The sequence below is a fragment of the Etheostoma spectabile genome, chromosome 14 (genome assembly GCF_008692095.1).
Source record: "Etheostoma spectabile isolate EspeVRDwgs_2016 chromosome 14, UIUC_Espe_1.0, whole genome shotgun sequence".
Taxonomy (NCBI): domain Eukaryota; kingdom Metazoa; phylum Chordata; class Actinopteri; order Perciformes; family Percidae; genus Etheostoma; species Etheostoma spectabile.
The window spans coordinates 6,688,142-6,702,159 of record NC_045746.1 but is presented as its reverse complement, the minus strand read 5'-3'; the positions used below and the strand labels follow the sequence as shown (position 1 = coordinate 6,702,159).

Sequence of the window (14,018 nt, the reverse complement as noted above, 5' to 3'; positions counted from 1 at the left end):
TCCTCCCTTCCCTCCACCTTCTCCTTTCGCCCCACCACCTCCACCTCCACAACAACCCACCGCCACCCTTTTGCTATCACCGAATCGCACTTTCCACCCTCGTCCAAGTTCAATCTCGTAGCTCTTATATTTCCCCCTCAGTCCAATTTCTCATCTCCTCACCTGCCCTCCTTTCCTTTCTTCCTTATCTCTTTGCTTGTCTTTCTCTCATTCTGCCCCTTCTCTGCTGTCCTCTGTCTATTATTACTCCCTGCCCTCTCTCTCTCTCTCTTTCTTTCTCTCTCTCTCTCTCTCTCTATCCTTCCGCCTCTCTCTCCCTCTTTACAGTAGGAAGAAGGTGGCCATAAACAAGGCAGCCATGTCCTACAGGCAGGAGAAGAGTCGGAAGCTGAGCTCATTAGACTGCAGCATGACAGAGCAGAGCACTCTCCAGCAGGATGAGAGGATGGCCCACTCCTTCATGGATGCCCACGGCTGCAACGCTCGAAGTAAGACAGCTAGGAACATATGGGTACTCTTGAAAAAGTGTCTGGAGAGATGCAGCCCCCTCCTCCCTGACCTTCAGCCATGTTTACTACCAAGCATGTATCCAATCTGTTCTGCCAGACCATAAGGTGTTCCCGACAGAGAGATCGCCTGCAAGTCTCTCGCCTGTTTGAGTATTCTGCAGTGCCAGTCAGCCCCTCACATCTCTGCAGAATCGCTGACTTTTTTTCCCCCCTGAACTGCCCCCCACCCCCTACACTTTTACACTCCGAGTTTACATTAATAAAAAAAGAACAGAGTGCAGAATGTCTGCGGCATGCCGTGATCTGTGTGTCCATGTTCCCAGATGAACAGCGTAGCTCCGTCAACGAGTCCAGCAGCTTACTGGGAGGCTCGCCCCACCGCCACTGTCGGAGGAAGAGCTCGCCCTATCACACGGGTCAGCTGCACCCTGCTGTAAGGGTGGCCGACCTCCTGCAGCACATCAACCAGATGAAGACGGCCGAGGGATACGGCTTCAAACAAGAATACGAGGTAAGATGGAGGAAAAGAAAAGAAGGACATATGCTATAGTACCACTCGGGTGTACTTTTGGTCTCAGGCTGGTTTTTGTGGTGTAGTTCCAATTAAGGGAAATCGTGTCACAACGTAAAATGTTGGCATTCTAAACTTGATTTGGGAAACATCCTCCAAGCTAGAACCGACATTCAAATTATAGGCCTCTTTATCTTTCTTTTTTGTAAAATTCTCATCACACACTCAACAGTCATTTTAATTCTAGAGCTTGCCTCCCTATGTACACATGTTACACCAAAACAAGTTCCTCCCTGAGGCTATTTTGCAGCGGTACCCACCCATGATGATTGTAAATGGATTAAGGAAATGCCAATAAACCAGAGCACGTTTTTCTCCTATCCCAGAACGTTGTGTGGACTAGCCAGACCCTACTCCGGAGCGCTGTGGAGGAAGGTCTAGCAATGCGAGAATAAATCGGCCTGGTCAAAAAAAATGGCTGGCTCTATACGTCTGTAAGTTATGCGGTTTTTCCACTTCTTGGTACGGCTCGACTCTCCTCAACTTGCTCTTTTTTTTGTTTTCCATTAGCAAACATTGTGGTTATCACTACACTTGACAAAGTGCAGACGTTCCTCTGGTTGCAGATGGAAGAATTCAGCAAGTGTCGTGTTGAAGATGAAGTCAACGCAAGGGGGAAGTATCCATAGTGGAAAACCAAATAGAGAAAACTGCTTGTACTAAAATAGTGAGTCGAGCTGAGCAGGGTCGTACCATGTAGTGGAAACACGGCATTAGTTACAACATAGAGTTAAGACTCAAAATGTAATGTAATCTGTTGATGTGGTGGAACAGTTAGAAAGACAAAGACTTTAATGATAGAACATTTTTTCAATATTCACTCTGGAAGCACATTTCCTGTGACAGACGACATCCCTTTATGTTAGGCAATTGCAAAAACAAAAAAAACCAACCTTCGAACTGTACAATCAGTGTTCAGTTATCGATATCTACTGAATTTAGACAATGCAACACGTTTTATTCTATACAACATCCAAAAAAACTAAAAATGGGGATTGCTTCTGGAACCACTTGGTTATAAGAAATATCTGTGTAGGTGTTGATTTTTAGTCCAGGAAGTTTTCCACAGACTTTGGCTGCAGATCTCAGCCCCATCCAACACCTTTGGGATGAACTGGAATGCCAACTGTGAGCCAGAACTGCTGGAACAGAAAAACGAGTGGAAACACTAATACAGACAGAATCATTTAGATATTTTTTTTTCATTTGCAGTTTGTGTAGAGTGCCTATCTCTGTGTTACTGGAGACACCTACTGTCTACTTTAAAAAGGCTTAAATGGAGTGTTCAGTATTCATGAGCAGGCAGTGAAACACCGTTTTACTTCATCTGCATGACAGAATGCAGATATGCTAAACTTTGTGGTGCGGTGTGGACTAGTAAATGCTTTTGTAGAGTTCAGCTTTCTTTTGACTTTACTATCATGTCCTCCACATCAACCAGTGCTGATGAGTCTCTTTTTGCACATCCACCTGGAGGAAGCCAGATGCACTTTTTTTCCGATTCATTAAGATCCCTGAGGGGCCAACAAATTTCCCCCCCACCAAAATCAATATATGGGTCACTTTTTCACTCCTCAGTCTGGCTCCCCATCGCCTGGAGAAATAAACAAGATGAAGGGGATCAGCGTGCACACTGCTGTCAGACTTCATAACCCTTATTTCCCACAGGGTCTTTCTGGTGCCATTGATCAGACATGTTGCAAGGCATTGTGGGGGGTTGTGAATGTGTCAGGCCCTCGGTGTCGGTAGGGTACTCTACGTGTTGTGCTTGGAAACCAACATCTGGAGCCAGTGAACAAACATATTGATAGAAAGCATCTCATGGCCCAGTAAAGTTATGGAATATCATTTAAATGTAAAGTCCCCCTCCACTCAAAAATATTTTTTTTAATGTTTACGTCCCCTAAAGATTTGCGACGAGACGAAGTTGAAACTTGAAGCTTTTTTGTAGCTGGATATAACATTTGTTGGGTCTAAAGATGAACGTGTATAGCGTTATAGTGAGATGCTTGCTACAGTTGCATTTCTAGTGATGAATCGGCAAAAACGTTCTCCCGGGTTTGAATCGGATCTGCAGCCGTTTACTGCGTGTCATCCCCCCCCATCTCTCTCCCCCTTTCCTGTCCATCCACTGTCACTAATAAAGGGAAAAATCCCCCAAAAGAATAATCTTTAAACAAAAAAAATCATACCGTATTCATTAATACTTAATGTCGCAGGGTAATACTTAGAAGAAATTTGTACTCAAATGTTCAGGCCTGAAGTGTTGAGCATGTCGAATTTAACTGATAAGCTAATAAAGAAGAAAGAAATAAAGCTCCAGGAAGGGGAGCAGAATGTTGTTAAAGCTCCAAAAATACATTGCTGGACAAAGGCAGTTAAGCAGGACTAGATCAGACATTACCTGTACAGGATCCAGTGACAGATGTAGTCGCCTGATTAGCTTGCTTTGTGTGTCTCTGCCGGGGTCTCAGGTGGTCCCAATTTGGCCCTTTTTTTTGGGGGGGGGGGGTAGACAGCGTGCCTCAGTAGTAGAGCTTGCAACAGAATATGACACGACTCAAGCCGTGTTTGGGTTTTCGTTAACACTTTATAATGACATCACTTCACATGGTAAATAGATAGTTCATTAACCTTTGGTTAATAGTTATTTTACTGTTGACAAACAATACAATTTTGATTTGTAATGTTTACTAATATTAGTAATGTTATACGTTATTTTATCACCACTTTCATGTCATAAAATAATAACTTTACAAATTTAGAGAGTTAATGATGTAAATAAATGTTTTGTAAAAACATCAGGAGGGCTATTATAAAGTTGCAACCAATGCTTGTAAAAATAAGTTAATGATCAGTAAATGGTTTATTAAGCATCAAGTAACATTCATTTTACCCATTAAATCTTTTTTTGGCGCTCTATAAAAGAGATGATTTGTACACTGATAATAGCTATCTAAATAATGTTTATAAATTCTTTACCAAGTCTTTATTAAACATTAATAATGTATTATATTCATCAAATGCATCGACTATAAAAAGCCGTCCAAATAATGTTTGATGGTTTGTAGAATCGAGTACGCCACTGATATCGAGCTGTCCAATAAGACGTGAGCAATACGAAGACATCTTCTTCACGTACACAATTGTTGTGACTTAATACACTTAATACAATACAATATGTAGAATGTTATGATGTGAGCAACAATAAACTGTTACAATAACAAATTATAGCATAACTAATCATTTTTAAGTCTCCTTTTGTGTTTGTTAAGTTTAATTAACTATCAATTGACCATTTATTAGCGATGGTTATTATAAAGTGTTACCGTTTTGGTTTATTTTACTTTTGCTCTTTTCTCACTTATAGTACTGATTTAGAGTCAGTAACTCATCTCGCCCGACCAGCAGATTTAGTGGATGTGTGTGTCATGAATAGCTGTCACAAATGTAGTTTAACACTAATGCGTTCTAGAGCAACAGCTTCTTCAAGCAGCGCGCCTCACTCTGTGTGTAGAATAAGAATGACTGCAGTGGGCCGCCTCCTCCCTCTCCAGGCCGCAGTGTCATCTCCGAGCCTCAGTCTCTCCCCGCTATGTTGTGGCAGATGTCTGTTGATGACTTGGCAAGATGCTATAATAGCAAAGTTACTCAGACAACCTTAGGGTAACACTTTGGAGTGCATTAGCAAAGTCGTTTCTGTTAGGAGTTTCAAGATGCATCAAAGACGATCGCCATGTTTTTTGTTTTTTTAATGAAACTTAAAGGTCCCATGACATGGTGCTCTTTGGATGCTTTTATATAGACCTTAGTGGTCCTCTAATACTGTATCTGAAGTCTCTTTTATATAGACCTTAGTGGTCCCTAATACTGTATCTGAAGTCTCTTTTATCTAGGCCTTAGTGGTCCTCTAATACTGTATCTGAAGTCTCTTTTATATAGACCTTAGTGGTCCCCTAATACTGTATCTGAAGTCTCTTTTATATAGGCCTTAGTGGTCCCCTAATACTGTATCTGAAGTCTCTTTTATATAGACCTTAGTGGTCCCCTAATACTGTATCTGAAGTCTCTTTTATATAGACTTTAGTGGTCCTCTAATACAGTATCTGAAGTCTCTTTTATATAGGCCTTAGTGGTCCTCCATTACCGTATCTGAAGTCTCTTTTATATAGACCTTAGTGGTCCCCTAATACTGTATCTGAAGTCTCTTTCCCAAAATTCAGCCTTGGTGCAGAATTCCAGCCACTAGAGCCAGTCCCACAATGAGCTTTTCTTAGTATGTGCCATTTCTGAGTCTGTAGCTTTTAAGGATAAGAGGCGGGGGAGGGGGGGCAAGGTGGATGCTGGGGGTGTTGCCTTGACCAGCTGACACTTTGCTCATTTGAAATCCATGATGTCTCTCTCACATGGGTGGGCCAAATTCTCTGGGCGGGCAAAGCAGAGAAAGGGGAGGTTACCAGATCGTCCCAACTGAGCTTTCATTTTCTCAAAGGCAGAGCAGGATACCCAGGGCTCGGTTTACACCTATCACCATTTCTAGCCACTGGGGGACCATAGGCAAAATGGGGTAATTCATATTAATGTTAAAAAAAACTCATAAAGTGACATTTTCTTGCCATGGGACCTTTAACGTGTGATTTCTAAATGTACTTTGCAGAGTTTTTTCGATGGCTGGGACGTCACAAAGAAGAAGGACAAGACCAAAGGAAGGCACGATAGTCTGCTTAACCGTACGTACCGTTGTGTTACATGAAAGAAACACTAATGCAGACACCACCTGTCTTTGTCTCTGTCTCTTTTACTGTAGGTTACAGCTCACCTTAATATTTATGGCTTTTCAAGCATACACTGTAAAGAACACTACCAATTAACAAAACTACTGCTGTCTTACAAGTCTGCCAAAGCCGGCCAATAATTATTTTTACTCCTAGTTGAATGCTTGTTATGTCTAGGAAAATCTCTTGTGATACTGTAATTACGGTTAGGTTAATTCAAATGGATTGTTTTACACTGGCTTTAATAGGATTTCTGCAGTGTTATTCTCAATAGCTGTTCATTGTGGTAAAGCCCTAGAAATCCCATTTAAAGCCATTAGATAAAGTTCTTTTTAAGGTGTGGAGGCAGCTTTTAAAAAGGCGAGGCAGGTTTTAATCTTTTTCTCAAGACTTGATCTGTTTGCCCGTAATGTATGAACACTTTTCTGTCATCTCTAACTTTCTCTGTAATCCTTTATTTTAAATGCCAATAAAGCTGTATATAAAGCCGAGCTGCTGACAACATAACTATTACAGTTTGAAATAATGTTTTAATCACTGCAGCAGCTTGGGAATGACTGCTGGTTAACATGTCGTGTTTATGGGCTGCTATTAAAAAACTCCTTGAAGTCCTCGAAAGTTTGTGAATTCGCCCGGGGTAAATCTAGGTCTTGAACATTTTTGAAAAAAAACATAAATTGACATTGATTGGTCATTGAATGCACTTGAATTTATATATTTAGGAAAAGAAATTGAAGGGTTAGGGTTGGGCTATGTCAGTGAAGGCGAGAGACCCCATAGAGTCTCCACTTCCTCCCACTGTCCAATAGTGAAGCCAAAATCTCCCGAATACGGGTGCTGCTGCCTTGTAATTTTGGAGCTAGAATCCGCGCAGTAGTGACCGGGTAGTGTTGAAGTCCCGCCCATACACCCTCCCTTACAATCCTGAGTCAATCACCCCTTTTTTATAGCATCAAGTAACTAATAAAAAACCAAACTTATCAGAAAAAGGAACATTTGAACAAACAACAGCGTGATCAGAACTACCTAAACTGACAGATACCATCTTTGGGTAAAATGAATTTGACGTGTACTTTTTTTTTTTTTTAGTTTGGCCCATGTCCCATGCACTAACATGGGGGAGGCGGGGTTTATGACCTATACAGCAGACAGCCACCATGGGGATATCCAAATGTTTTGGCTTCACTTCTACAGTCTGTGTATAAACCCTTGGTCTGCCACCACAGTGTTCACACAGTCAAGACTCACTCTTTCCTTCTGTGTGAGTTTCTGTAAAGCCTGCTAGTTCTCATTATAAAAATTCTCACTGTTGTAACACGACTTAACCTTGAGCCATGTCTCAAACTGTGCCGTGTTGGATCCTTGAATTTGAAGGGAATTTGGCCTGGAAAGTCTTTGAAAAGTCCTTGTATTTGATGTTTAAGAAGCTGTGAGTAACCTGATTATTATTTCATACTTGTTCAATTGTCTGACAACAGAAACAAACAAAAAAATACATAAATGAAAACATCGATCCCTGGCCCTGCAGTCCCATGTCGAAGTGACTTTTGTGCAACAGGCCCCTGGCTGCGAGGCAGGACAGGTTAAAAGAAAAAAAAAAAGAATCCTTTAAGTTGATGAGGAATGTAGAGCTGGAACGGGTCACCCAGTCAGTCAGATAACCTAATAGATGTGCTGTTGTATTAATAAAAACCAATAAATTGACTCATAGAGTAGATGTGTCTTGTAATTACCCAATCAGTGAACCCTAAATCTTTTTTATGTGCGTTTCAGATGATCGCCATAGAGTGAAGCTGCACTCTCTGCTTGCCGACCCCAGCTCTGATTATGTCAATGCCAACTACATAGACGTAAGTCTCCTTTGCGTTTTATGTTCCCTCCTCCTCCTCCTCCTCCACCTCCAACTCCCTCATTTCTGTCTTTGCTGATCCAACAGCTCCACCTTAAGAGCTCGTACTAGTCATCTTCTATCATTGTTGCTGACCCAGTGCTTGACCAGAAGACCTTTCCACATGCTGTCGGAGGTTGTGTGTGCTGTTCTGTTACTCAGACTGAACTGTCATTTAGTAACTACACCCACACACACACACACATAGCATCTATTTGTGCTAGTACATGCAGGCTTTGAGGGCAGTTTTTTTCAAAGCGACTCCAGAGATCCCACAAGAGCCCATAAGCTCAGAGCAGCATCCTCATGACTCAGCCAAATGCTTTTGCAAGGCGACATTGCACCGTGATTGGACTCAATATAACACAGCTGATACTTTCATCTACGTTAAGATATTTTGATCTCACCTACAGTTCAGCTCAAGTCAGTGTCTCAGGGAGCCTCTCCGGTCCCAGCAGCGGTACTCGCTCCTGCCAGATCCTATCTCGGCAGCTTTGCATTAGATGGACCAAAACCATCTGAAGGATGGCCACTTTTTTCTCCAGCATATGGCGGCAAGGGTCTAAGATCTTCCGCTTCCACTCATTATGGAGGGGTCACTTGAGGGTGACTGTGAAAAGCTCTCAACAGTCTTGCCTCGGTTTTTTGTCGCAGGGTTTTTTCATGAGTTGTTATGGTCTCTGCATGCTGTATTACCTGCTTTGTTTCTACTATTGTTGGCTGAACAATGGGAATGTAAAGTGGACGGAAAGGGCCCGATCAGTAGTGGATGCCTGGCTCAGCCTATGTGGGTGGCATTGGTTAAAGCGGAACGTCAAAGTTCACAGCATGCTGCGCGTGGCCACTTCGTCCCCTTTAGTGCTTTGTGAGGGCTCCATTAGGACTAACGCTCCAAGGACCTTTGTGTCATTAACTGTGCTGTCTACAGCACGGCCTGCATGTCATGCCAAGACCCCTGGCTCACAACACTGCAGTGAAATGATTCCAAATGATTCATTGAAGATGCCAGGGTTGGAATTAATGGAACCTTTTTCTTTCTTTTTTTTTTACCCTTGTGTTGACTTCCCGTCAACCATGAAAAAAATAAAATACATTTTTTTCAAAATCATAGCTTTTCCCCACATTATTGTCAATTTTCAATGTTGTGGGTCCTTTTTTTAAATGTTTTTTCCAAAGTTTTTTGATATTTTTAATGTTGACATTTTCAACGCTTATTTCGACGGCCCATTTTTTGTGAAATTTTTTTTTAAATTGAAAAATTGGTTAATTTTACCCATGAACAACATGAGTGTTAAACTGAAGGGTTCCAGCGCTCCCTTCTCTCATTCAAATGCAGGCTTGCATAATTTTTCTTTGGCACGGGGTAGCAAGACATGCCATTTTTGTGTCAAATCTTAAGATCTTTTTTTGGTTGCTGTTTTGTGTTGTTTATTGCTGATAGGTGTAACATAAAGTGAAACCATCACCATACTCAGTTCTTTACTGTCAGGTAGTCTTTTCTTCTGCCTGTCATACTCTTGTTGGAATCAGAAGTAATACGTCTGAAATATGATAAAGTATGAGCATGGGAAGGGCTGAGCAGGCACATCTAAAACTTAATTTCTACAGATGGCAGACAAATTAAATTGAACTCTTCCCCCATGAAAGTTTGACACGCTACACACCCGTCCACCGTTCCGACGTCCACACCCTTTTATAATGTGCACACCACCTACTTGGATGGGATTCCTAGGAATACTGGGCCGGTCAACTTCTGCAGAACACACTGCAACATTTGAAGAAAGTGACTTTTATTGCCACTTTTCATCACACCCCCAACCGGCCCAGTCAGACACCGCCTACCAAGAGCCCGGGTGTGTCCCAGGTTTCTTCCTAAAAGTAAGGTGACCAGATTTCTCAGACAAAATCCAGGGACATTTTCAGCTCAGAAGCGTATTTACCTCCAAAACAAGTAATGTTTTTATTTTTGTAAAACTTAAAATGGGGACACTAGACCTAGAGCTGTTCTTATTAGGGGCTGAGCCCCCCCCCAAGGTATGATCCTAGACCCACCCCTGCTGCTACTTCCTACTCCACTCCACTACACCTCAAGATAGAAAGTCCTAATATTTCAAGATAAAAAATCCATCCTTATACTTCAAGATAAAAAGTTCTAATATTTCAAGATAAAAAGTCTTAATATTTCAAAATAGAAAGTCCTAATAGTCCTAATATTTCAAGATAGAAAGTCCTAATCTTTCAAGATGAAAGTCCTTAAAGGCCTAATATTTCAAGATAGAAAGTCCTAATATTTCAAGATAGAAAGTCTCACTATTCATATGTTGTAATGTTTACTGAACTACTGACAGCTTTTGCTTTACTGCTCAAGGCTGTTTCTGCAACAGCTCCTTGAGAATCGATACAACAAAAACTACTGAGGACATATTTTCCTTGACTTGATGCAGTATTAAACGAGGTGGCTGCAATGTAAGTTAATAGGATAATTGTCCAGCTTGTATTTACGTTCATAAAAGTTCTTGTTTAGCTGCTAACAGCCTCGATTAATACTAAGTGTTCTGACAACATTATGGGAGGATTTCTAAGGAGGTCGACCTTTCTGTTAAAGAATAGATCCTTTTTAAAACATAAAGTCCGCGAAATTGCGTTCGCTAAATGCACCAGACTCCAGTAAAATCAGTGATTTTAGCATCGTAAAACACGGCTTCTAAAACATCTCTGATTACCGCGGGCTCTGGCTGCCTGGAGCCCGCGTGTGTTGGGTGTGCGACTATCGGCTACGTTTTGTCAGTTTTTTCTTTCTTTCATTCCAATTTCGGGTCTTTCAGTCACAGTGAAAACCGGGGACATTTCCGGGGACAGATCCAGCCAGGGACAGGTAGCCAAAATCGGGGACTGTCCCCGGAAACCGGGGACGTCTGGTCACCCTACCTAAAAGGAGATTTTTCCACGCCACTGTTGTACTGCTTGCTCTTGGGGGAATTACTAGAACTGTTGGGTCCTTGTAAATTAGAGTTTGATCTAGACCTACTCTATCTGTAAAGTGTCTTAAGATAACTCTTGTTATGAATTGATACTATCAAAAATTTAATGAATTTTTCACCTCGAGCAATTAAGAGAATGTATTAAATGACATGTATTTCCTGAGGCGTAATCCCTACCATGCCCTCTTGCTAAAGTGTCATCTCTGTTATCAAGGACAACTAACTCTGTGTCATCTCTGGCTTCAGATAGAAAAACCTTTCTCTCTCTGCCTCTTTGCTAAAATCTCAATAAATATGTTGCATGCTAAAGGCAAGTAGGATTCAGAGGACATTAATAGTTTAAAATAAAAATTGGCCCTTTCCGTAGAAACATGGGAATTGAAGTCTTTTTGAACATTATTCTCTCCACAGGTCCTCAAGGCAAGCAGCTCTCTAACCATTTCCTTATCCTCTTTTCCTGGTCTTTAATCACAATAACTAGCTCTTGTTTCCCCCCCTACTTTCTTTCTTTCTATCTCTCTATTTTCCGCCCCCCGATTTCAACCTTTTGGCATCTCTTAGATTCGGATAAACAGGGAAGTAAGTATCTTGCTTCTCTTCTCTGTCCACCTTTTCTCCCTGTTCACGCTGCCCCCTTTCACTGTCCTTGCCAGCCCTCCATGGCTTCCCTCCAACAGCTTCTTGTTCCACTGTAAGCTGCTGAGCCTGTCCGCCATCACTTTTCCCCTGAGTTAAATTCTTTCCAAACTGAGTGTTGCAGTGTCCTCTTTCATCCATAGTCAAATGCTCACCTGTGGTTCTTGCTCAACATCCGCCTGTCTTATAAAAGACTTGATAGTATGCCACAGAGGAGAGTGGACTAGGTCAGATCAAGCAACTCAGATCACAGCACAGCATGGGGATTGTTTTAGAAACACTTACTGTTTTTTTCTCTGGGCCCATAATTACCATGCATCACAGAAAAGAGTGATTGTTCAGTCAAACTATAAAGTGGCAACACACAATTCATTGAAATGTCCTTGTGAATGAAAGGGGATGTGGTGAGTGTGTTGCTGGATGTTTGGTGACTTGGTTACTTAGTGCACGGCTACTTGGCGAGGTCTTGCCCCTGACTAGAGAACCAATAACATGCTAGCATGCCTAACATCCTAGCACTAGCCAGCCAGCAAAGCTAGCTTAACTGCCAGTTAGCTTGTTAACTGCAAAGTAAAAGTTGTTACCTTCCAGTTAGCAAGGTATAACGATAAACTGCCAGTTAGCAAGTTATAATGAGTAACTGCCAGTTAGCAAAATATAAAGATAACTGCCAGTTAGCAAAGTATAAAGATAGCTGCCAGTTAGCAAGTTATAATGAGTAACTGCCAGTTAGCAAAATATAAAGATAACTGCCAGTTAGCAAAATATAAAGATTAACTGTCAGTTAGCAAGTTATAAAGATTAACTGTCAGTTAGCAAATTATAAAGACTCACTGCCAGTTCGCAAGTTATAAAGATTAACTGTCAGTTATGAAGTTATAGATAACTTCCAGTTAGCAAGTTTAAAAGATTAACTTCCAGTTAGCAAGTTTAAAAGATTAACTTCCAGTTAGCAAGTTTAAATGATTAACTTCCAGAAAGTTTAAAGATTACTCCAGTAGCAGTTTAATGATTAACTTCCAGTTAGAAAGTTTAAAAGATTAACTTCCAGTTAGCAAGTTTAAATGATTAACTTCCAGTTAGAAAGTTTAAAGATAAACTTCCAGTTAGCTTGTTACCTTCTCCTGTGCAAATTAAGAAAATTAAATACTGTCAGTTATGAAGTTATAAAGATACACAGTTAGCATTACAGAATAACTACCAGTTAGCAAGTTTAAAGATTAACTTCCAGTTAGCAAGTTTAAGATTAACTCCGTTAGAAAGTTTAAAAGATTAACTTCCAGTTAGCAAGTTTAAATGATTAACTTCCAGTTAGAAAGTTTAAAAGTTAACTTCCAGTTAGCAAGTTTAAATGATTACTTCCAGTTAGAAAGTTTAATGATTAACTTCCAGTTAGAAAGTTTAAAAATTACCTTCCAGTTAGCAAGTTTAAATGATACTTCATTAAAAGTTAAAGATTAACTTCCAGTTAGCAAGTTTAAAAGATTAACTTCCAGTTAGAAAGTTTAAATGATTAACTTCCAGTTAGAAAGTTTAAAAGATTAACTTCCAGTTAGCAAGTTTAAATGATTAACTTCCAGTTAGAAAGTTTAAAAGATAAACTTCCAGTTAGCTTGTTACCTTCTACTGTGCAAATTAAGAAAATTGGTGTTGTGAACATATTAAAAGTAAGAGTGCTAATTTAAAATACCTTAATGCTTCTTAACAGTTATCAAGTTGATCCAAACATTTTGTGGATGCTTTTGCTCCAGATGGCTTTTGTTCCACCCACTCAAATAACTCCACAGGAAAGGAATTCTTACAATTTTGGCCAACAAAGAAAGGACAATAATTGAATCTGGTCCCTCTGAATCCCAAAACACACAAACTATCATATTGTGTATTTTTAAACTGCTGTAAAATTTGGCAAAATATTTTATATTGCTGACCTCAAGGGATGACACTCTATTTCTCATTTCACTTTTAATGCAGCTTAATTTCCAATGCAGGTTGCCACTTTAATTAGTTGACACAGTTTAACTATGAAAGAAACCCTAGATGATGCATAACCTTGATCCTGTTCATTTATTTATTCAGTTTTTTTTAATTCCTCAAACTCCCTTTAATGTTCCCCAGTGCTCTCAGGGAGGATTTCTATTAACATTTGTTTCAGTAGGATTCCTACAAGTGCTTCTGAGATGCATGATAAATATGAGCACTGATTTCCATTTTGCGTGCCAAGGTCTGATTTCCACTAATTTGTCACAGGTTGTAGTTGCAGTGAACCCAATTGAAAATTGAAATTGAAAGTTGTTTTTTTTTGGCCTTTTCAATAGTATAGAAGGCTATTGATAGGCTTTCCACGTCCTATATGACATTGCGTGTTTTTTGTTGTTGTTGTTTTTTTTCAGTCCATTGTGAATTCATAATGTTTGATGTTTTCATGTTTGCCTGCAGTTGGAAAATGTGGTTGCCAAGGTGACAGACAGGAAACTGTTGGTTGGCATAGGCAAACTCAGCAATGGAGGCTCATGGGAATGAGGGTTGCTGCAGTCTTTCATAGCGATGACCATCCATCTCAACTTCCCTCAGTGGCATGACTGTTTTGGAATGTAATTTCTGTGCCTGCATGGCTGAAAATTGTGTGTGTCAGTGTTTGTGTGTGTGTGTGGGGGGGGG

General features: G+C 40.5%; 1 protein-coding gene and 1 long non-coding RNA gene across 10 annotated transcripts in view; one reads left to right on the top strand and one right to left on the bottom strand.

Moving 5' to 3' along the window:
• The window catches only part of LOC116702133 (uncharacterized), a 16,430-nt gene extending 14,999 nt beyond the window's left edge, over positions 1–1,431 (bottom strand). Inside the window, exon 1 of the long non-coding RNA XR_004335066.1 lies at positions 1,337–1,431. This is a non-coding gene — a long non-coding RNA (uncharacterized LOC116702133). The remainder of the gene's footprint in view (positions 1–1,336) is intronic.
• LOC116702075 (receptor-type tyrosine-protein phosphatase U) overlaps positions 1–14,018 on the top strand; it is a 221,250-nt gene that overhangs the window by 168,143 nt on the left and 39,089 nt on the right. For 3 of the 9 annotated variants that reach the window (XM_032536175.1, XM_032536171.1, XM_032536180.1), the window contains 5 exons: positions 328–488; positions 833–1,020; positions 5,738–5,810; positions 7,629–7,705; positions 11,286–11,303. In XM_032536175.1, coding sequence (XP_032392066.1) covers positions 328–488; positions 833–1,020; positions 5,738–5,810; positions 7,629–7,705; positions 11,286–11,303 — 517 coding nt within the window. The remainder of the gene's footprint in view (positions 1–327; positions 489–832; positions 1,021–5,737; positions 5,811–7,628; positions 7,706–11,285; positions 11,304–14,018) is intronic. The other 6 variants (XM_032536173.1, XM_032536179.1, XM_032536177.1 and 3 more) reach the window with 3 other exon arrangements.